This window comes from Metopolophium dirhodum, chromosome 8 (assembly GCF_019925205.1).
Source record: "Metopolophium dirhodum isolate CAU chromosome 8, ASM1992520v1, whole genome shotgun sequence".
NCBI classification, from domain to species: Eukaryota; Metazoa; Arthropoda; class Insecta; order Hemiptera; family Aphididae; genus Metopolophium; species Metopolophium dirhodum.
The window spans coordinates 26,398,476-26,423,871 of NC_083567.1; the positions used below are offsets into that span (position 1 = coordinate 26,398,476).

Sequence of the window (25,396 nt, forward strand, 5' to 3'; positions counted from 1 at the left end):
CTTGACTAGTGCCGTACTGTCGTGGTGTTGGTATTTAACGAAGTATTTCGGTCTTAATCCATTTTTACTGCATAACACATTAAATTATGTTTTCGAAAAAGATACTCAGAACGATCTTAAACTAAAAAGTGATGATTATCGATAAAATATTTTAATAATCGGGTACGCACATTTTTTTACACTTGCATTCCCCTTCTAATTTTGTCACAGATCAAACACTGCTATAAGGTCTATGTTTGACATCTTTTAATAGTATTTATGTTTGTAACATGGTCACATTGTTTATATTTATATTCAAATTTCATTATGTTGCACTTAGTCATATATAATCATACCTGTCGACACATGGACTTACACACCACTTATGGTAATGTTAAAATTGTATCAGATTGCAGTTGGAATGTAGCAGACATAGTTGTAACTGACATTTCACTTCAAGCTTGTTAGATCAATTTAATAATGTAATGAAAATTGTAAATTTCATAGTGATTTAGATAAAGGAATAATGTATAATTTGATATGATATAATCCTTATTCCGTATATCGTACCATTAAACACTACATAACATAATAATACAAAGTGTTTTAGTCTAATATGAAAATTTGTTTAGTATCAGAAATATAACAAGTTATAAAAAAAACCATAAATTTCATCAGTATCAATAATTGTATTTCAATAAAACACTATTAAAAAAATGTAAAAAAGACAAATTTACCAATAATTATAGAATATCAAGTAACGACTAATTCAAGCTGTACAAAATAATATAAAATAGGTAGGCCCTAAGTAATATAAATTTCCTTAAAAAAAAAATCAGTCTTAAACTTAACAAATTAAAAATATATATGGACATGCGCGTTTAAGTCAAACAAGACTTATTAAAGTACAAAATAATAAAAAAAATAATAAAAACAGTCTAATAAATGTAATATTTTTTACACCATTAATATTGTTTAATTGATTTTCTAAACTATGATTTTCTTATACAAATATGAATATCTTTTTTTATATAAAAGTACCATTATGAGCTTTCTAGGGTCATAAATAAAATATACAAATATGTGATTTATTAATGTATAAACAGGTATAAATAGTATTCAAATCATTAAACTGAGCATATATAACTTAAAAAAAGAGTACTCATTCTAGCTGCATTGTAATTATTGAAAATTGTATTGACTCAATGTCTATATAATAATCAATGATACAATGGCAAAGATATATCTAAGTTTAAAATTAATAAAAATATTGTACACAGTTGAAGCAAACACAAAACGCCATAATAGTATAAAAATTTGGAACTCATAAAAACATTTTTAAGCTTGCTTGCTTACAATAATATACTAAAAGAATAACACAATGTTCAATATTACTAATTATGTGAAATTATATCATTTTAAATGCCATTTTTTTTTTTTTTGGATATTATAATCCTTAACTTATAAATTTACATTTTAAACGCTCATTTTACCTTTTAAGTAATATTTATACAGTATAAAATAAGCACACACAATTTGACACAATTGAGATTAAACATAAATACAACATAAATGTATGAAAAAAAAAAATATGGGTTATATTTTACCAGCATTATAAATAGGACAAACTTCATATGGTATTTTAAACGATAACGATAAATCTATTTAATGGTTAATAATTTGTGTGAAATATTAGTGTTGTGAATTGTAAAATAACTTTGAATAAAAAGTACCTAATCAAAATAATAGTTTTAAGTTTTCACCAACTACAAAATTTGTCATATTTATTAATTATATTTTCTATAATATTTCAGCTATGTATACAATATAATAATTAAATACAGCGTTTCCACAGAAATAGGGTATACCTTATAACTCAGTACTCTTTACATATTTATGAACTCTAAATCAACATGAAACTAAATTATTAAATTATAAATACCTAAGACTTAAAAATTGTTTAACTCAAGTATTTTATGCATGATCAACACATTTTTTTAAAATAAAAACCACTTTTTTCAGATTTGTTGATAATTTTCAAGTTATTTTGATTACTGAGTTATACTTGGTTAGGTTAGGTTTACTTGGTGTAGCCTGTTGCCGTGAATACACTGTACCTCTGTACCCATAGACCTTATCCTAATAGACAAGAAGTGATTGCACACTGAGCGTGGAAACATATGGGGCGCTTTTCAGTGATTTAGTGACTCACATGAAGGTAGTGTGGGGTAAGATATCTAGATTATTGTATTTTGTCATCAAAACAGCCACATCACTGCGATATGATTGCAAACCGCTTGTAATGCTGTTGTTAAACACATTTCTTGTATATTAGTATAAGGTCTACTGTACCTTACATTAGTCTTCATACTTAATACAGTACCTAGAAATACTATTTTTTTTATCACAAAATTAATGAAACACTTATTGTTTTTATAAATTTGTTCTGAATTCAAAACGAAAAAAAAAAAAAATATGGTATCACAATAATTATCATGGGATACAAATGTGAGCACTTAATGAAACACATTGGGCAGTTAATACTTTTTCTATAAATGGAAGACTTAAAATAAAATTGTTTTGGATTGTTTTTCAGAAAAATTTTGATTTAAAAAGTAGATCATGCAAATATTGTTTATTTAGACATAAACTTGTTGTTCATGCAAGTAGTAAAATTATTTTTCAAAATTCAATGTCTCAAATAACTTTATAAATTAATTTTGGATTTATAACCCTGTACAAAACAAATACCCAAGTAATTTTAAATTTTCAAGTTTTTTAATAAAACATGTACATATACAAGGAATGTATAATATCTCAATTGATGTCAATAAAATAGTAATTACTTATTAGTATAAAATGTAAACAGCACTTGAAATTGTTTTAAAAAACTTATTGCAAAGTTCGAGATCATTTTTATGTAGATAAACTCACTGAAAATTTTTTGACAACTGAACTTAAAACTTATAGGTTCAAAGAGTGCCACGGCGATTTGTTTCAATCACTAGACGGCACAATTCTATGAGGGGCTCATAACCAATGTCAAGCAACAAGCAAATAGCACAATTGCAAGATTGTTGTCGAACACGTCAATCTGCTATTAAACCCTGTAAAACAAATAGTAATGTTAATGAATTGTACATTTTTAATTTATTTTTATAAATTGTTTGCTGTCTATACCTGAGATGTGACAGCCAGTTGATCTTTTAACAATCTAAAAGATGGACGATCTTCAGGACAATGGCTCCAACACTTACGCATAACCTTTGAAAATGTATTTGCATTATAAAATCATATTTGCATACAAACATTAATTTCTAATTTAATTCTACTCAGAAAAAAATTTACCTCATATACTTCTTTGAAACACATTTTCGGTTTTTCCAAAATAATGCCTCTTTGTACACGATCAACAACTTCAGTGTTTTTAAGGCGTCCATATGGCATCTTACCACAAGTAAATATTTCCCACATTAAAACACCTAAAAAAACAAAAACTTATACTCCATACTAAGTTTGTATGTATATGTGTAAATCGTTATGCTTACCATAAGCCCAAACATCAGATTTGGAAGAAAATCTAGTGTAATTTAAGACTTCAGGAGGAGCCCATTTAATGGGAAATTTGGTACCACCAGAACTGGTATATTGATCATCGAGGACATACCTTATAATAAAATAATAAATTAAACATTTTAATTCAACCATACACACAGTACTATTATTGTAATTATATATGAGTATGAGTTGTTTAAAATTAAGTTGATTTTATTTAGAATTATATGCAGAGGGAAATACTAGAATAGGAAATCCTAAGTTCCAGGCTTTTACAACATGCACAACCTAGTGCATAAATAAAACTAACTATTTTAAACATAAACAATAAATATTAAATAATATTATTTAACAAGTTGATAATATAAGTTTGTATGTATAAATTGTATACATACATATTTATACTATAAATCAATGCAAAAAAATAAGTTTTGATAAGGTATTAAAGGTGTAACCTAATGTTTTAAATACCTGGCTAATCCAAAATCTGCAACTTTTACAACATTTTCTGAACCCACTAAACAGTTTCTAGCAGCAAGATCACGATGTATGTAATTGTGACGTTCTAAATAGGCCATCCCTTTGCAAACCTAATGGTTAAAATAATTATTTTAGTAAAAATCTGTTGTATTTTGTAATGTATTGAGAAAAGACATTTACCTGAATGCACATGTCAAGTAATAAACCATTGTTTCCTCCTAAACTATTTTCATGTCGCCTGAGATAATTCAGCAGTGATCCATGTCTCATATACTCGGTAACTATATAAATTGGGCGATGTTTACTACAAACTCCATAAAGTTGGACTAGATTCTGGTGTTGGAGTTTCCTGAATAAGGTAAGTTAAAATATAATAAATATGGTTATAAAACCAGTATTTTTACTTTGTATTACATTAACTGTAATACTACTGTTTAGTGTTTACTAGACTTACGTCATGACTTTGGCTTCTTCAATAAAATCATCTTCAGACATTGTGCCTTCTTTCATCATTTTAACTGCAGTGTCAATGGAACCTTTCCATTTACCATGACGTACCACACCAAACTGACCTGATCCTAGTTCTTCCAACAACATTAGTTCTGCAGGATCTATTTCCCATTTGTCTAAAAACCAATAAATAAATAAACAACTGAAAAGATTAATAAATATAGTTTTAACTTTTACCATGACTAAGGCCAGCTGTAGCAGGAACAGGACGATCACAAGGAGAAGCTTTTAAACGTGATGCCAATCCCCCACTGTTGTGACGATGGTAATTAATTAATTCTGGAATAGTTGAACAGCAATGTTTTTCGCTTAAAAAAAAATCTCCTCGGCTATTTTGCTTAATGTGATAATGTTTCACGTGAGAGTGTGGCCTACAATAAATATAATAGTATAATAGTTAGTTAAAATAAAAATATAAATAAACATGAGTTTTAACATCATTAATATTTAATCAATACAATTGAAAACAAATATCAAACAAAAATTGTTTTTTATATAAAATAAATATTAGATAAAATGTGTAGCCTCCCCTATTTTGTTATTCTTTGTTTATAGTCCCATTTTTTTTTTAACAACTACGGTAGGTATGGTACGGTACAGTACCTATGTTATGGTATAGGTATGGTATGTTTAAATAACAAATTAATTTATGCTTATAAACCGTCTCTAAATTTAGTTATTCTTTTTTTTTTTTACAATTTAATTTTTCTTTCTTCTTATGATCTGCCCAAACAATATTATATTTAATTTTATTTCTATTGGTACTACTTCCAAACTATCTTAATTGTTATATATTTGTATATATTTACATTTTGATTTTAAAATATTAAATAATAAATATACATAATTTTATATTTTTATAATGGTAAATGTAAACCATAAGATTCAAATAACCATGGTAACATCATAGTGTTAACCTATTTAAATTAATTTATAGAAACTTAATACTGATATTTTTTCAAAATTTTAGTAGTAGAAATATTTAACCAGTTATAATTATAAAGCGCTGCTTAAACATCTTTGGCATAAAATAATAGAAAATCTTAAGCTACACTCGGTTCTCACTACACCGTGTTGTGTAAAATAATCACAATGACCACAGTTACCAAATGATATCGCATAGTTGAATATATTCAACTTTTGACCGTGTGGTTACATTTATGTGCATTTAAAATGATAACTAAAAAAAAATTATATTATATTGTCATCAGGTACAATATTCATATCATTGGTATTGCATTTTGGTATAAACATAAAAAAAACGAAACGATACAACACAGTGTAATGTGAACCCAGCTTTAGTTTTCATTACCGCTGCTACAAAAATTTGTAAGAAAAAAAAGTAATTTTTTTTGTTTCATGGTCCTTAAATATTATTTAAATAAGTAACTAAAGTTATTAAATACAATTTAAATTGCATGCATGTAATGAATTTGTATTGATGAGCGTGAAAAATATTATTTGTAAAAAATAAAAGATATATAAAAAGTAATAAAACTTTTGAATTACTTACACTTTTGTGAAAAGAGATAGTGTATAAAGACCTTTGGTTGACGAATTTCGAACAACAAAACATCCTTCTTTATCTTCTTGTTTGAGAAGAGACTCAGCTCTCTGTCTTGACATATCTCCAACATACCATCTTAAAATACAAATTGTATGATAAATATTATGAACATCAAATTTGTTTTATATACTATGAATGATTCAAAAACGTTTTTATACCTATTATAATTAATTAATAAACCATTAGAATAAAATATAGGTACCTACTTAGGTTAGGTTAGGTACCTACTTATTAGTCATCGCAACTACCTAAGCAATTTTCTGGTTAACTTAATTATGTGATTGCGACTATCACAGGTTAAAACTAAGTTATATTATTTTAATATAATTTAGTAATCAACAAGACAAAATAATATAAGTATATCTACCCAATAAACTAAAAACGTAAGACATAATATGCCATCCAACCAATTCCCTGCAACATGCATAGATACTGGCTTAATTTTTTTTATAGGACTACATTACATTTATAATACATCTGTTTTCAAGTATAATTTGGATTTTCGACCTACATATTCATCACTTCAAAAAGATACTATAGAAAAGTCACAGCAATTTTTCATGCCATGGTAAATCCCAGATTTTTTAGATGAAAAGACGGCAATAAACTGGTAATTGGTTTGTTGGAAGCTGTACATTGCTTTTATATGTAGTAGGTTTTGAGTTTTATTTGGCAGACCTACTTTAATTATTTTATCTTGTGATGAGAAAATTGTCCTAAAATTATATAACAGTATTAATCTGGTGTAGTCGCAATCACAGAATTGAGCTGAGAACCGGAAAATTGTATGGGTAGTCATGATTACCGATAAGTACCAATATATATAATATATATTTGACAGTTATAAGCATAATAAATACAAAACAAATGTTCAAGCAAAAATAAAATGTTTAAAATGTTATATTCAACTGTATGCAATTAACTATTTCAGTACTCACTCATATTTTTGAAGACCGAGAAATTCTTTTTCTTTAACATAATTACTAGGAATGTAGCCTATAGCACTGTAACATTTTTTAAATAAAATTACAAAATATCTCTATGTTTGAGACTTAAAAGTATATTATATTTGCTTACCCATGCTCATCTCTTACTTTCCACCAATGATCTTGAGAATCATCAATGACGTCATATTCACATCCCTAAAAGGTTTTTAATTTTATTAACTCAAATAAAGCAACAAATTAAATATTAGTATAACAGTATGCTAACAACATATAACATTAATGTAAATATGAATAATGTTTTGGCTTACTTTAACTAAAGTCAAATCTCCTGGTTCAATTGCTTTAAAGGGATAGAGAGCAGTCACTACCTTAATTCTTGGTACTTGGTCCTGATGATAATGTAAAATAAATAAATTTAATTAATACAACAATTTGTATTTTGAATTTATAAACTATGTATTTTAATATATTAAATGCTTACTTTTAGCTTAGCAGCTGGGGTTCCACCTGGCATTATTGGGCTTGATGTTAATGCTGTGAACAAGTACGTATTTGTAATTAAATATTGTATTCTACAAAATATATTATCATATAATCTTTAATCATAACAAATAACAATAATGATAATCTAAATAAAATAAGATTATATCTGTTAACTAAATACAATGGGGTCAGATAGGAATTGGATTTGTGTTACCAGTCATGGTGAATTGACCTCAACTAAGCAGAAGCAACTACCATGTAAATTTCACTTGGCTTATATTTTACACTAAGGCTCAGAAATTATTTCATTAAATAACTTATAAAACTGGTTGCAATATTGTAGTAAAAAATGTACTAAATTGCAATCATTATTTTTATTATAATACTTAATAATAATGATAAAAAAAAATCGTAATTTAATATTTAAAAACCTTACACAAAATCGGTCAGAAATATTTTATTATGTATCCAGCACAAAAACATATTTATGTTAAAAGAAAAAAATTAACTTATTAATTTAAAAATATATAAGCAAAAAGTATTATATAATCTTAAAAATTATTTATTTATTTAAATTTATGTACACTTTATTATTTATACTTGACGTTAACGTCTTATTTTTCAGTGAAACGGACAGTTTTAGTAATACTATGCAAATACATAACCAAAATGTCAGTAAAAAAAATCATTAACAAATTCTTACATGCAAAAAAGGGATTTGTTGATTACTTAGCAAAAAAATAAACTGACCAAAAAAAACACACGCAATTGCAATGTTTCCCATGATTATAAATATTAAAATACATTACATTTATAGCACTTCGAAAAAAACCACGAAAATATTCTTCGTTACACACTTCATGTTGATTGATTCATGACATAATACTCATTCATATTACTTATATGAATTATAAAAATGCATTTTAACTTTTTTTTATTTTAAGCCCACACAGTTGCCATTTTTTTGTTAGTTTACACAATTTTTGCCTGATTGTTCTATGTTCTATTTAAGGCTTGTTTCTAAAAAATAATTTGTAATAAATCATATTCTTGTATAATTTAAAATTAAATACGTTAATGTGTATAATTTGTTGATGTTCAATCTGTTATCAAGTTGTCATTATAATATTGAAAAAATCAAAACATTGCGACACGAATAATGTCATTTTGTTGTAATGTTACACGGAAAGAACACAGTCACGAACTAGTCGATGACATACAATCTCCACTATCGATATTTCAAAACGAAAAAAAGAATAGTACCTTGTACCTATAAAAAATATATAATACATTTGTCGGAGAACAACTATTGTTTTGTTCCAATATAATAATCATAATCATAATCATAATAATAAGATCGTCCGTCTACAGTCTAACGGTCTAGACTCTTTACTTGTATAATCGTTGGTTTCTTTTATATTTTTAGACGCGGATCGGTGGACCATATTCCGTCTGTTACCTTTACCATAAACAGAACAGAATACAAAGTCATTCACCTGATGTAACGCCTTTCCCACTTTTTTTTTTCGTTTCTTAACCATCTTCTTTCTCTATCTTATACCCTAAGATAATACAATATGTCAGTGATGTACACTGCACACTCGCGCATTATGCAAAGACAATTACGCCTTTATGTGAACGATGTATAGGGAAGAGGAGACAAGAGGTGAAGCCCAAAGACCATATGTATGCATGTATACGTGTGTGTATGTGTGCATTGTCTCAAACAGAGTTCCAAATATATAATGCGCCCTATTCTTGTATGTGTGTACGGAGTATCGAAATAAAATACAGCTGTGTGTGTGTTTCAATGAAGGCGGTCTACAAATATTTTATTTATTTGTTGTTTTTTTTTTCACTCGGAATAATATCCCTCCTACCGTCGCATGAAAAAGCATTACTCAATTATTCAGGAAAAAAAACGTAGCAGTCGTAAAATAATGTTGGTGATACTTGTGGAAAGAGTAACACAAAACAAACCGCAAACAATATTAAATCCAACCTAAACACACGGTTTCATCACATAATATTATATAGGTACGAACATAATAAACAAGCTGCACATTCAATAAATAAATTAAATTACTGAAATATTAGTGAGCACGCACTATGAAAAAAAAATAACCAATGATGACTGCATAAAGTGATAAATAGTTTATATAACTTGTAAATATTATGATGTTATGAAAAAAAAAATTCCCATAAATTGATTTAAATTACTGTATTATTTAATTGAATACAAGCTTTTCAATATAAATATAATTAATTAATTAGATAATAATTAGGTTATAAATAACATTGATTGCGGATTATACTCAATAAAATATGTTAAGTACCTGTATAATACCTAGGTGTATTATATATTATATTCCATTATATACGCATGTTTTTCTCTTATCGTTTTAGTATTAGGTACCTACATAGTAGGATAACTACATAATAGTGTTTTTAAAGGATATTATATAAACTAGTCAGACAAAGGGTTAATAGAAATTTAATAATTAATTTATAGATCGAATATTGACCGGAACATTTCTTTGGTCAAATGTGAAAACACATCGTATATTTATGAATTATGACTAGCCACGCGTGCCGATTAAGTGTCTACAATTCGTTCAAATCGTCAAAATATTTTTGTACATCGACAATAGAAAAAAAAATGTTGTTCATATGTAAACATTACGGAGATTCAATAAGTAAATAAATATTAACTACAAAATTAAACTATTTAGAAACATTATAATTTATTATGCTTTCGTTTTTCTGAATTAATCATATATAAGACCATATTATAATAAAGTAGGTAGGTACCTATATATATTATGTTAATCCACCATTTATATATTCACCTCAAAGATTCAAACATAGTCACCCAGATAATATAATTCTTTACTTGTAATTCAAAAATAAGGTAAATTGATAATTACGATAAATTTAACGAAAAAGGTTATAACTTATTACACTTTTTTAAATTGTTAATGATTCAATAACTAACTTAAAATATAAAGTTCACTTGCAAAAGTATTACCTACGCAATGACATAATATTTACATATTATTGATTAATTGTTATATATTTTTCGATTCTGAGCGGAGCGAGGAAGCTAGTGGTTTTACAATGGTGTTTATTTTTAATTTTTTTTATATATCCTGTATACACAATTTTTAACAGATGGAGTGCTTCGATTTCAACATATAGTACCTTATCTTTTAGCAAATTGGATCAAGATGTTACTTTATAGGTCATTTTTCGATTTTCTCAATAGTTATTTAATGCTACGGGAAAAACTACTGACAAATTACGAAAAACCGCATAAAATGGGATTTCAATTTCTAACGATTTGTTTGTCACCGTAGCAACGAATAAAAATATAATATTATTTTATTAATTCTACTTAAAGGCAATAATAAATAAAAAAAAATTTAAAAAATCCAGACTGATAAACCGTCTCCGCTCAGAATCGTTTTTCTTATCCAATGATATTATATCATTGAATTCAAGTTTAATATAATCCATTATTCACTGTCCCGCTTGTAACCTATACTGTATAGCAGAGCGACATCCACTTGACTGCTTTTTTTTTAATCTACAACTGCTTATAATTATCAAATTGCGCAAGGATGAAAATGTTGAGACTTTGATTTAACTGTAGGTATAATATACTGTTAACAGGATTATAACAATATTATAACAACATATTTTAATATGTATTTTATGACTTTATGTACATATAAAATAAAATTGATAAACCAAAGTTCGCCAATATCGGAAGTCTATGCTTTTGAACATACACACGCTAAAAAAGTTACCTACCTATTACAATACTTTATAATGAATGGTGAAAAGAAATGTTCACAAATAATAAAATAAACGGGGATTACGTTATACCTACTAACTCTATATAGCCTATATCCGCCATTAATTAACAGGAAATTGAAGAAATGTAGAAAACGAGGGGGCTTTACAACAAATATATGCAGCATAAAGTGTTCGTGTTTGCTAATATAAAATTATTACCGAGGAGAATATAATTAATGTAATGAATATGAGGGGAATAAACACCCGGTATAAAATTTCATTATTCGATGACTCACTGAATTCAAAATGTTTCAATGCATAAATATCACAAACGTGCGCTACCAAGTATCAAATAAATGTATACTACAGCAGCGAAAAAATACAGTTTCCAATTTTAATAATAACAAGTAATGTTCATGATGTTGAGATGAAACATTAAGCAATATGACTTGTTACATTCGTATAATCATATCCTATCATTAATTTCCAAACAGCGATGTAAAAAGTTAATAACAAAATAGTTGTAGTAGGTCTGAACGTCGAAACACAAAATGGATGTTCTCGTATACCTACAAGTAAACAAATGTATATTCAATTGAAAAACTATATGGCTACCAAAATTAGTTTTTAATTGATAAAATTAGTTTTTGCGTTTAGAAATATAATCGCAGTAATGAATATGAATTATAAAAGTAGTATAGCCGTACACACGGTATATAGTAAGAGTATTATAAATAATCAATAGAACAATAAAATAGTGAAATACAAATTAAATAAATAAATTATATTTTCTATTAGGTATTATAAAAAATATTTATTTTTTCTACATACACAGTGTTGGCTACCATGTTTTTTAACACAGGAAAACGAATACGAATAAAAATTATTGCAGGATGATAGCTGAAATATAATCACTTTTTCGGGGAAAAAACATATAAAAAGAATCTGAGACTCTCAGTTGACAAATTATACTATAACAAAGTAGCTAAGTACTTAAATTACTGTAAATCAAACAAACAAAACTATAATAATGTACCTGATAAAAATCGTAGTAAATACAAAGGAGAAAAATGAATATATCATTAAGGTAAAATTTATAATTAAAATTAATATATGCCCATTTTTTACGTTATTTTAAAGCTACGGTTGACCAAGTTTCTAGATTTCTCAATTCGATAAGGTTCAAAAAAATAGTTAATGACGACAATAATAATAACAAGTTTTATTAGGTGCACCACCAACGGCATTAACTAAGTGTTTTGCCATCTATGTAGGTACTATACACTAGTATATTTCACTAGTTCGATGGCACGGAAATTTAAACGCCTCAAAGCGATTTTTGTTCCCAAGATTATGGATAAAAAACATTGTGTACCTAAGAAATTATGTGTCGGTCAACTAGTCACGATTAACACTACCAGGCTATCATCATTATTAACAAACGTTAGGTTACAACACGAAAAATAGATAACCAGTACTTATATCGTTGTAATAACTATTTTGAATAACTTCAAATAAATACAATAAATTCTAGTATAAAATAGTGAAAATAATTGTCAGTTTTAATTATAATATGCAGCTTGTGAGATAAACATAATAATTTTTAAACATTGCCTATACAAAATATTTATTACATAATATAATAATATAATGTATGGTTAAATTATTAATAAACATTGAAGAATTTATCATATACATGATACATTTAAATTCTAATTAATTATATTAAATTAAATATTTTAAGAACACAGTATAAGACTATATAGTACCTATATTATGCGCAACGGTATATTATTATATTAATAAAAATTATAAACATAGTTAATAATACATTATAATATATACTTATAAGCATACAATTATACATTTATTAGATGAAAAAACCATATTCGTGAGTATTAGACGCGGTGTGGTTATAATATGTAGGTATAGGGAAATAATGTATTTTATAAAATAACTATAGAAAGTAAAACTAAAACCTTTCCTGAATTTACCTAATCAAATACTTTTCTTCGTGAGATAGACGAAGCGTAGTTATAATAAGTACAAAATATATTTTCAAAATAACTAGAAAGTAAATACTAACCTTGTCAAATGTAATCAATTTATTAAAATGTTTAATGTAAGCAAAGAAACGAAATAATTCGATTTATTGTACACTTTTTACCATTAAATATAACTAAATTTAAAATCGAAATATTGATATGAAAACTTATCTATATCGACTTTTAGTATCCTATTTCAAATTTTGTATTACACTAAAAGCGTTGCCTGAGTCACGTCCATATTATATCGATTGGTGGCGCGTTTCACACACCCCATACAAGGGGAGCGCGTAACATACATTGTGCAAAGAAAACACACCCCCTTACGCACGCCAACCCAATCGAAACGAAATGTGTGTAGAAAATTCAAAACGAAGTTCTAAATATATAATATTGAATTTATCTCGCAAACTACAAACAAGGAAATACGCGTCAATACATGTTATATTATACTGCAAAACTATTATATATTAATGCATTATGATATTACAGTTAACATCATAACATAATTTCTAGCTACATAGATATTATATATTTTGATTATTATTTAAGTTTCTGAGTAGTACGAACCTTCGGCTAGCAAATATAATATTATATTATATTATATCCGCTGGATTATTCGTCACGGCCGTATTACATGTCGTCTTCATTTAAACGTTCGCGATTTAAAGGCGTTCCAACACCTTTGGACTTATAAGTATAGGTATATCGGATAAGATAATTATATCGAGTCGGCTAACCTTACAACTTTTTAACATGTATGAGCGTTGGTATCGCCGAGCACTGCAAACGACGTTCGGGATACGCACGACCGCGATGTGTACTAACACCTGTCTGAACTAGTTGGGACGACGGTTCTTCGTGGGGGACGAACGTAACGTAGAGATAAAAAAAAAGAGTGAATGGCTGAAGGCGCTGCACCTCCACCACAGCATATGAGTACAACTACTGTCCGCGAGAAGGGGAGAACGCATCAAGGCAAGCGCACTAAACGCATACATTGTTATTGACCGGGTTAAAACACCACTGCAGTGTGGCCAGCTCCTAGGGCTTGAAACACGACCGAAATATTAAAAAAACGAGTTAATTTCAATATAATTATTACGTGCATATTATAATATTAAACATAGACGTATAGGTACACACCTATTACCATTATTATTATTGCTACGGATAATATTATATTATGTATATGAATTGTGAACCGGTTATATTTGTTTTCGTTTTATGCACGCGACCAATTTTTTTAGACAAAAATATCGGTATATGTACCTATTTGGTATAATATACGTATAATGTTTATACACATACTATTGCAGGTGGACTTTCAAAAACCTAACTCTAGTGGACCAACGTATCAAAATGTACAACCCTTTCGAGAACATAATATAGTATATACCTATTGAACATAAATTTACAATAATAAAATAACTAAGAATACCGCGGGTTAGAAAATATATTGATTGATAAGTGTTCTCGATTCGCATTATTAAAATCAATCTATACTATCTTCTATAAGAAAGATAAAAACGTCTGATTATCAGTCATTATTATATTTACTGTGATCGTTTGACTACATATGATACGTTCTAAACTAATAAGTAATAGGTTACCTATACATGCTACATATGAATAATTAATAAATTATATACCTATTTAACAATTATACATGTATATAGTATATTATCCAGTTTCCAATAGTAAATAATGTTATAAATATATGCTCGTTGTAGAGTAAACATTGACGAGTTTTTATTTTTCAGCAGATTTCCAATTCACTTTTATTTGCTTTAAACAAATATACTTTATTCATAGAAAAAATGTATGGACCTTGGTTGTTATTTTTTTCCACTTAATTTGAAAGCTTAAGTCAAATAGGAGGTAAAAGTTGTCTAATAAAAATGACCTTACTCTACGATTGACGGTGACATACGTGCGTCAAATTTCAATTATGCCTGAAACGACTAGTCTTTATTTTAATGTTTTAAAGATAAAATTACTAGATAGAAATCTTTGAAGGGTAAATATTAATTATACTATCTATGGTACCTTACATCATCACTAAATTAATTAATGTTTCAACAACCATTTATACTTTATTAAAATAAAAACGTGGTAAATGGTAATACAAGTGTTGCGCAGGAAGGGCGATTAGAATTTTGAAGCAATAAGTTCACGATTAGTTTTAAAAAGCGATCCAAAGTGTAAAATTTATAATTCATCAAACAATTTAGCTTGTTTAGGTAAAACCACAACTTACATACATTTCTTTATATAATTTTATGGAATCTAATAATTAGACTATAATGATAACAATTAACAACTACTGAGTAATAAAAAATAAAATTTCTGCGAAATATCGTCCATAAATATGGTAAATAAAACCACTTTTTGAACGTCTTTATATCTAAAAAAAACGAGGAAAACGCCCTGCTGTATAGTTTGAATGAAACTTGCCATTGATTAGGTCACTGCAGTAATAGTGTGATGGATGCGTGTTAAATTTAAAACAAATTTGAGCAGCCATCCACTATTTTTAAGGATATTTTATAATTTATTTATATAACTACTAAAAAAAACATCGCATATAATAAATAATAATTATTACAACATTACAAACCGTGTACTATTTATTATTAACTTATAATATGGCCAGGGGTTGAAGCGCCCCCCTCCTCAGTCCCCCTAGCTCTGAAGGTGGTTAAAAAAGCGTCCCATTTAACAAATTAGGATTTTATACATACAACTATATATAGAACGCTTAAAACTATAAGAAGACATTAGTCCCTTCTGAAATTGTTTCCTACTTCAAGCCCTGAATATGACGGACGCAGGACTATCTTATCAATGTGAATAGGCTAGTGGTATAAATAGCTTAAAATTAATCTAAATATTTTGAACATTTATTTTGTATATAAATTAATAATTTACGTATTGGCGAGTAGTTTCGAGTCCCAACGATTAATAATTTTATCGTAATTTGAATCTATAACACTGAAATAAAAATAATTCATAATAATATATATAATTTTCATCATTTTTAAACTTCTGTATTAACAAATCAACAACACATTTGAGGTATATGTTATAAAAAATGTTCAAACATTACGTATACAAAGGTGGGCAAGTGGGTGTCGCTACAAAATAATTATTAAATTTAAATTTGATAAATTTTGACAAAATTTAAACTTTAAATGCTTATATTGTAACAATATAGTAGGAGCCTTGTATTAAATTTTCAAGTTTTTTTTACCCAACAAAGTTTTATTGACATCCGTAGAAAAAAAAATACTAATACAATTGGAAACTGAAAATGTTGAAAACAGTTCAAAACAAATCAAAATATTTTTTTAATTTTATCGTGTATAGAAAATGCAAATATAAACAACCATTGAAAATTTCATGTATATACGTTTATTTGTTTTATAGTTACACCAAAAACCAAAATCGATTTTCTCAAAATAGATTTTGCGTAAAAATTCCCGTTATTCCTTAATTTTTCTTTTGTTTTTCACGGCGCTTTTGAACTTAATGAAAAACCTTGTTAAGCTTTTTGATTTAAATTTTTTTTTATATCAACAAAAATAAAAATAAATAATTAAAAATATCAAATGTTTATAAATAGGAAGCTCAAAAAAAGTTAAAATATTTCGAAAATTACATATAGTGTTTAGAAAATTTTAATATAAATATTTGATGAAAATTGCAAATATCTATTTCGTCGATAACCGGTGTTGCTACAATTGTTTATATATTTTATACACACATTTTTTCCTTGTAAATGGAGTTTTTTTCGGTATGTAAAAAAAAAATTCATATTTTTTTGTATAAAATTATTATTCTAATTAATTTTAAAAAATATATAAATTACTGGAAATTATCTACTTTTTAACCCCTACAGTACTAACTAGATCCAATGAGCTCATAAAGAACACCGTCAATGTTAAAAATTGAAGCATTTTAGAATTTTCTACATTGAAATGTGATATTTAGAGATCAAAAAATATGAAAAAAATACACATCATTGTAAAACCAAAACATTCATCGCTACCTTCAGAATCTAAGTTCTATAAAAAAAATCATTAGCTTTTGGCGTTTTCTTAACATAAAAATGAATTACCTTTTAAGCACATTATGCATACTTATATCATTATCAAGCTAAAGAATCTCAATTTATAAAACTAAACATAATTCCTAACATGTGCCTATTTATATATAATTATATGAATACAAAAATGGAAGTTGTTTTAAGGTTCTTGCATGGCACACAGTTATTAAATTTGTCTATATAATTGATTTCAGATATAATTTGATATTAAGATTTACACAAAAATCCTTTCCCTTATTTAAAAAAAATATATATAGGTAGTTATTAACGGCAATTTTAACAAAATATAAATATATTTATTATTTACAGTTATTTAGTCGTGAGAAACGACATTTATATATTAGACAAATTGCATAATTTACATACTAGTTGCGGGTATTGTCGTGAGCATGTAATAAGAACTCATACGTGTATAAACAAAATCTTCTGATTAAGCAATCAAGACGTTTTCAGTCAGAAAATATTATCTCATTAATTTCAGTAAATAAGCTACTTCTCACGATTTAATCAAAAATACAAACAATTACCAAAATGGCAGAATCTATGGTTTTATTCTACATTTCCTATCCAATAACTAATAAGTTTCAACACGGATTAATATCAAGGAGTTTCAAACCCAATTTTTCTGCAGCGACCGATAATACCGATAATAGGTAAATTAAAGCACCTAAAATAATTACTTAGGGATTTAATCCAGGCCGTCTATAGTTGCCTACCAAATACCAAAATATTACGCTAGTAATCATATAAAAATTCTAAAACCGTATTTGAATTGTCTCGAAGGTTAAATACACGAAAACGATTTTTCCACTTTTTAAATTTAACCCTTCAACATTTTATATTGATACAAATTAATTAAAAAATGTAAGAAAGTCGAGTTCAAGTAAACTTCATGACTAAAATAAATTCGGTTATAGATATTTTATTGAATAAATAGGTTATTCAATACAATTGTCAAAATGTTGATACTTTTAGACTACAAAAATCAGATTAAATAATAATATTCATTTTGGGCATGCCGTTCGACACATTGACAATGCCGACATGTGCGTGCAAGTGCGGGAGTGCTCCGCTATTTCTTTTACACTTCAGTCACACACACTTATGAATAATAATAATAATTTACTAGTTACTACACATTCAAATTTCAAGTTTTCACATAATTGCCTAAATTGTGTTTGAACCATTTAAAAATGGGCGGTTTTGAATACCCGAGGACGTCTCACCAGACAAACGTACAACATATTATAGCAAACTTGCGTTCAGAAAAACCAGTTTTGTTTTATTAAATTTTAATATTTTTAAACTTATAGGTACCTGACGGGTAAAAACAGTATCTATGTTTATGCGATGTTGAATTTTTAAACGTGTTCTGAGTAAGTACAGTATTAAATCAATAGAAACACAGACAATATAATATTAAAGTTAATATCAAAAATTGGATCTACTGAACGCAAATTTGATGTCTAACGTTAGTAAGACGGAGAAAACACGCCAAAAATTTTACGGGTGGCCTCTGGGTAATGGATTTTTGCAATTGTATTATTATTTTATTATTTAAAATATAAACAATTACAAATAAAAAAACCACAAAATAATTCAACAAATTATCTTTAGATTATAAAATTATAAATAAAAGTTGATAGTAGCTCACTTACATAAGAGTGAAAAGGGGGACGGAGTGGCCGAGCGGACTAAGGCGTCAGTTGCAATACGCACCGTCGCCGGTTCTAACCTCGGTCACGGGCGGCACTTCTCTCCGGGCAGACATCTGTCTAGAGAGAGGCCGCTATCCCTCGACCGGGCATGGCAGATACCTACGAGTGCCCAAATCAAAAATTCTGCCAAAACAAACACACACGTGTAAACAAATCTACAGTACCCTCCCCCACAGTACCACAGTCTAATGACCTTAGTAATTGATACCTCAACCCTAAGTCAAAAAAGGGAATAGCCATTAAGAAGGGAATATAAAATATAAGAATCATAGAATATAAAAAAAACTAATCAAAATAATCAAATTCCTATGCCATAAACAAATTGACTCAAGATTTTATCAAGACCTTAAACTCTTGAAAATGTCAGAACTAATAATACAAATAATATATTACACATATAAGCCACCTCCATATTAACAAAAATATATGTTGCCAATAACCAATATGTCACAGATTATTTCTTAACTTATTTTTAAAAAAATGTAAAAATATTGAGAAAAAAAATACAATTCAAAATAATGGGTATTTTACAACATTTATAAGCAATTGTTAATACAATATGTTAGGTTTACTTAATTCTGAGTTTGTGTGCATTCAAATGCCCTTATAATTTATATTGGACTAATTCACAATATTTAATACAATCATTGATTAAAACGAATTAACACTATGGGTATTAAAAATTGTATAGGTACATACAATGACATTTGTTAATAAAAACAATCACTCATTATTATGAAAACACTTACCTAATATTGGACTATTATTTTCACCATTTTTTATAATAGGTGAATTTGGCGGTGTCTTGTTCCATTCGGAACACGGTTCACAACCTTCAGCAATACGTGTTGGAGCTCGACAACATTGCCATTTTTTACCACCCCAGATTGATGCATGATATTTTTCACTCTTTCCCAAGGTGTCAGCACATACTTTAACAATTATATCATGTTAATTAGTATCTGAGGTGAATTATAAACATAAAATGTAATGGTTTATTAATTTATACCAGCTCTTAAAGATCTTATCCAATCAGTTCTCTCTTGGAGTTTTTGTGTGATTAAATACAATGTATATGGTTGATCATTTCCATCACTATATGATATTTGAAATGCATACCCATTTTCTCCGTCATTGTTAGTATTATCTTGAGATAAAATATTTGGTGAAGAAGTAATAGTAGCTGTTTCAATCACAGTTACCGTAGACAGTTTTATACGACCTCGTTCTTTTTTACGCTATAACCAAATTATAAAACATATTTAAAACACAAACATTATTTATTTAATATTTATATAAAATTATATAAATAATAATTAATTTATGAATTTGAACAGAATGGAGATTTTCAATATGAATTTGATTACCTAATTCAACATTATATTAATATAAAATATCCTAATATTTTTATTATTATTAAACTAAAAAACCAGAAATTAATAAAATGTAAATTGTAAATTTTATTATATATTTATTTATTAAATTTTTAATATCTATAATATAAGAACAATCGATATAAGTTATAACATTTCAAAATAATTACATTTTTGAAATTGTAATGCAATTTATGGAAAATAATATAATATATTTAGTCTACATTTATGAATTAGACAATCACAACTTTTTAAAAGTAATAAGAAATAAAATCACTGTTCTTAGTGACTTTATATAAGTAGGACATTTAGCAACATTCAACAAATGTTTTGTTTTATTTTATTAAATACAAACCATCATTTTATAATAAAATTTCTGAAATTAAAAAAAAAAACAGTTAAATAGTAAATAGTAAATGGATTTTATCAATTGAATAGACAGAAATTAAGTTCATTATACTTATGACTTACACTATACAAATTTGTGAATTTGCTTTTTGATTTTAACTTTTAAAGTTATTTATTTATGGTTAAGTAATAATATTATTAATATTATTAATTCCAGCTTAAAGCTTGATATTAAGGTTTAGAGAATCAACATATTATTATATTTAAGGAATATTATTATTTATCATACACCTCGACCAATTAAATTTGTTCATTCAGAAAATTCTTAATAATTACAAAAATAAAATATAAGCCTTCATGAAAATTGATCCCATAAGCCATAAAACCAACCAGATTGATGATGTTTAAGATATTATGTATACAAATAATTATAAATTATTAATAGCTTGTTCTCGGAAACTATGCTCTTACAACAGAATATAGATAAACAACCAAAAAATAAATAAAACCTTCCTATATCAATTTATTAACCATCCATTGAAAACATAACAATAAAAAGCCAAACAGGATACAATGACAGGGTGTTGGGCATTTGTTTTGTTTCACTCTACTCAACGCAAGATAGTGGTGCATTGTTTAACATACATTTTAAAGCAAACATAAGTCATAAATTATCACAATCAAAACATTTTTGAGTCAAGCTTATTTAAAACAATGCTTGACAATATTTCAATTAAAGCGCAATTTATAAGTTGTCACAATTTTTTTTATATTGTATATAAGGAAATTATAGAGAAAATAAATAAACTACTTCTTCATAAGACTAACTAGATTTATTTTCTAGCTGATAAATAAGTGGAATAGTACTTTTTACTTTTACTTAAGTCTAAAAAAAATGTGTCCTCAGAAAAATTTAAAACTTGTATATGATTTGTTAAGAATTCATTTATTTAGGATCTTTAATAAACACTAAATATCTTGTGTGGGTACTCTATGACAGGGGTCACCAATTGGTGGACCAAAAAACTTGTTTTAAACTCCATCCTTAATCTGGATATTAATATTTCTCAGAATAAATAGTATCTATACTCTGTCCAACAAGAGAACACGCCACGGCCTAACAAAAGTCAATTTCTCCACATCCCTGCATGACACCCAACCATCGAGAATGGTCCCCCACTATGGCAGAATGTTGCGCGGGGATGCACAGAATCGACACATACTCTCGCTGGGCAGAGTATATGTAATTCCTTCTCTACAACAATAAACCACCACAAATCAAGGATTAAAACTCAATTTTAATAGGAAAATTGTACATAATACTCAATACCTTACAATAACACAAATCTTTAAATTGTTTGAATAACAAACTCACTTGCCCATTTACTATATGTATGGCAGTAATTTATGAATTTAATTGATATCAATAATAAATTATATATTACTATAGTAGATTAATGACTTTTTTGTAATAAATTGTTACATTCATCTGTCACGGAAAATAACTTTTTTGTAGTATAGTATATTAAGAATTTCTTAATTTAATTTAATAATAGTATTTTGTCACCATTTTAATATATAACCAATAACTGGTAAAACCCTTAATACCTATTTAATTGTTTAGTGAATAATTTAGTAATTATTTAGTACATGCATTTAAGTGCATACATTTTCAAGAATTATATAATATTATTGTAACAAATTTACAAACAACATGCATATTTTCTATTGAATATATTATGACATATAACATTTCCCAAATTGTCAAGTCATCATTATGATCATATTACATACTTAATAGTAAATAGCAATGATTTAAGTGTTATAATGGTATATACAACATTATGTATGTATATCATTTTTAAGAATAATATTTTACATTTGTGATCTGTACTTAAAGAGCTTTACTTAAATTTGGCAAAGGTACCAAATATCTTAAGTAGTATCATATATTGTAATAATTAGTCTATAATTATAAAAACTATTGTTTTTTTAATTTTATAAATTACAACTACCTTGTAAACGAATACAATTTTAAAAAGATTTATTAACACCTCAATTATTATTTTATATTATGTATAAATTGATAAATTACTCTATTTATATTACTTAGGTGGTTTATTGTTTCTTGGTTAATGATGTGGTCCTAATGTTAGTAACAAATAAAAGCATAATATGTACCCTGTTAAGCAGTTGATGTATGTTATGGAGACACGGCAGTGAGCTTCTTTCAATAATTTCCTATGGAATGGAGAACAAATAATATAAGTTATTTTAATATTTCTAACTGAGTATTTATTTAATTTATAAAAAAATATTGACTTAGAAACAAAATAGGCTAAATTAATTTTTAAAACTAATTCTTTTATAAACCTAGTCAGATCTATCCTAACTAAAAGCTATTTTATGTCAATTAAAAAGAAAAAACGATTTTACTACATTGGCATAAAAAAATAATTAGCAAAACAACATGGTATTAATAACATGTGAAAATAAACAGTTAAAAAATATTTAAACACCAATTATCATTGAACTATAATAAAATCAATTAACAACAATTCAGTTTGCAAATATTTGAAAAATTAATAAAGTGGATCTCTTAAATATTTGTCTTTTAGCCTATTTTATTTCCAAGCCACACAATTAATATTATTGATTAAAAATCTATTAGTCTGCTTGACAAATTATAAACATAGTTCCGGAACACCGAGTACAAAAAACAAACCTAGTAAAACCAAGGTAATACAAATTTGAAACGGTTCTCTGATAATTAGGCAGTGAGTAGGTTATAAAAAAATCAATTATTTTTGGACCAATAATTATATTAGAACAATGTGTAATTTTATTTATTTGTACTTTTTAAATTAAAAATGTACGTGTATAATTTATGATTCATCTGAAATATAGGATTTAGTAACCCTGTTAAAAGGTTGCAACAACCGCATACGCTTTCTCTGCCTTACCAACACGTAACATATCAAATTGTTTGTTCGGCAGATCACGTTTAGTACTTTTAGTTTAAAAATTAGAGGGAATTGACCTTTAATAAAATGTAGAAGTAAGAATATTATTTAGTGAACTTCATAGGATTTTTTTATATTTATATTTTAAAGCAAGTTATGAGTATTTTAAAATTGTAAATTGTTTGTGCATTTTAAAATACTCATAACTTGCTTTAAAATTAAAATCCAAAAAAAAACCTATGAGATTCACTAGATAATAATTTTACCTTTGAACTGTATAAGAGGTCAAGTCACTCTAATTTTTGAGCTAATGGAGCTAAACGGGATCTGCTGAGCGTACAATTTTCTATGGTATGCGTTTAAAAGACAGAAAGCATGCATGAGGGTGTAGCGCCCTCCAAATGAAATATCGGTGTTCATGCAATACCAAATATTGAAATATGCTGTGAATATAATATGTATGTGAAATAAATATATATATATTATGTAAATGCAAATATTCAACAACAAACAAATCCAAAACCGATAAATTTAGATCAATATTAATTACTGACTTACTTCCGTTTCGGACTCATAGTAAATGAAGTTCTTGGTCGTCAATACAAACCATCTCTGTTTGTAGTTAATGGGCATGAATCGTTTTTTGTTTTGCGACCGCTTCACCATCAGACCTTGTTTGATGATGTCACAGTCGTCTAAGTCATCTTTGCCAGCCATCATTGTGTATCTAACAACACATCAAAACCAAATAAAAATCCCGAAAAGTTTATAAAAATTAAAAAAATTTAAGAACCTGTTTGGACCCCCAAAGATTGTAATCATAATAATATATGCACAGATCATAAATGGAAAAAAAAAATAGGTACCTATTATATGAGTTCTGATTTGGCCATCTTCTACACTTTTCAGGTGCTTTAAATGTACGTCGAAAGTTAGATAAATAAAAACGTATTTCCCACAGAACCCATTTGAACAAAAGTTAATTATATTATTATCATTCGTGTGGTCGATACTCACGGATTTCCGTTATTATTTCAACCTTCGTCGGATGCGGGTAGTTGGTCGCGGGTGGTACATCATCGTACTGTGTCGTTTGCGGACGGATTGTCGCGTTTTGCTGCAGCGGACTGTGTTCGGAAGAAAAATCATACAATAAAATTGTGAAGGAGAAATAATGAGGGAGAAAAATCAAACGGCTATGAAGGAAGAGAAGACTGAAGAGGTCTGCGGCAGACGTTAGCGTTGCCAGCACAGGGGGACGGTGTAGCTGGCGACGACGAAACGAAATTTAAAAAAATAATAATAAAATAAATAAATAATGGATATAAAACGAAGGAAAAAAAAACCGAAAACCAGTTTTCGTATATATCTTGTATGTATAATAATAATAATATCTGTTAGTTCCTTAGTGGTGAAAGGGTCGGGCGGGGGTGAGGACGTCGTGCGTTTGTTCCGTGGTGCTGCTATCAACGCGGCTAACAGGTGACCGCGACTGAATTACTGGTTACCAGGTTGCAACCGG

The 25,396-nt window shown here is 27.4% G+C and overlaps 1 protein-coding gene across 3 annotated transcripts; it reads right to left on the reverse strand.

Annotated features, from left to right (window-relative positions):
• Positions 1–1,453: 1,453 nt before the first annotated feature.
• Positions 1,454–25,300, reverse strand: LOC132949986 (tyrosine-protein kinase Btk). Of its 3 annotated transcripts, XM_061021146.1 has the most exons (18): positions 24,892–25,300; positions 24,433–24,601; positions 23,093–23,152; positions 20,200–20,428; positions 19,940–20,122; positions 7,520–7,572; positions 7,347–7,427; positions 7,169–7,233; positions 7,030–7,095; positions 6,038–6,166; positions 4,702–4,895; positions 4,469–4,640; positions 4,195–4,363; positions 4,006–4,124; positions 3,528–3,646; positions 3,328–3,461; positions 3,160–3,243; positions 1,454–3,086 (listed from the first exon to the last, which is right to left on the reverse strand). In XM_061021146.1, exons 2-18 carry the CDS (start codon positions 24,592–24,594, stop codon positions 3,069–3,071), a joined length of 2,037 nt encoding a protein of 678 aa, XP_060877129.1. In that variant the 5' UTR covers positions 24,595–24,601; positions 24,892–25,300; the 3' UTR covers positions 1,454–3,068. The 3 variants fall into 3 exon arrangements, with proteins under 3 accessions (XP_060877129.1, XP_060877130.1, XP_060877131.1); XM_061021147.1 differs by lacking the exon at positions 23,093–23,152; XM_061021148.1 differs by lacking the exons at positions 19,940–20,122; positions 20,200–20,428; positions 23,093–23,152; positions 24,433–24,601; positions 24,892–25,300 and adding an exon at positions 13,935–14,385.
• Positions 25,301–25,396: the final 96 nt, after the last annotated feature.

Bases quoted from the DNA above. Each gene is read 5' to 3' on its own strand.
- LOC132949986 (XM_061021146.1), bottom strand. From the start codon at position 24,594: ATGATGGCTGGCAAAGATGACTTAGACGACTGTGACATCATCAAACAA. The intron at 4,364-4,468 runs GTAAGTCTAGTA...TACCTTATTCAG, and splicing joins GAAGAAGCCAAAGTCATGAC to GAAACTCCAACACCAGAATC. The intron at 4,125-4,194 runs GTAAATGTCTTT...TTTAACCATTAG, and splicing joins TACTTGACATGTGCATTCAG to GTTTGCAAAGGGATGGCCTA.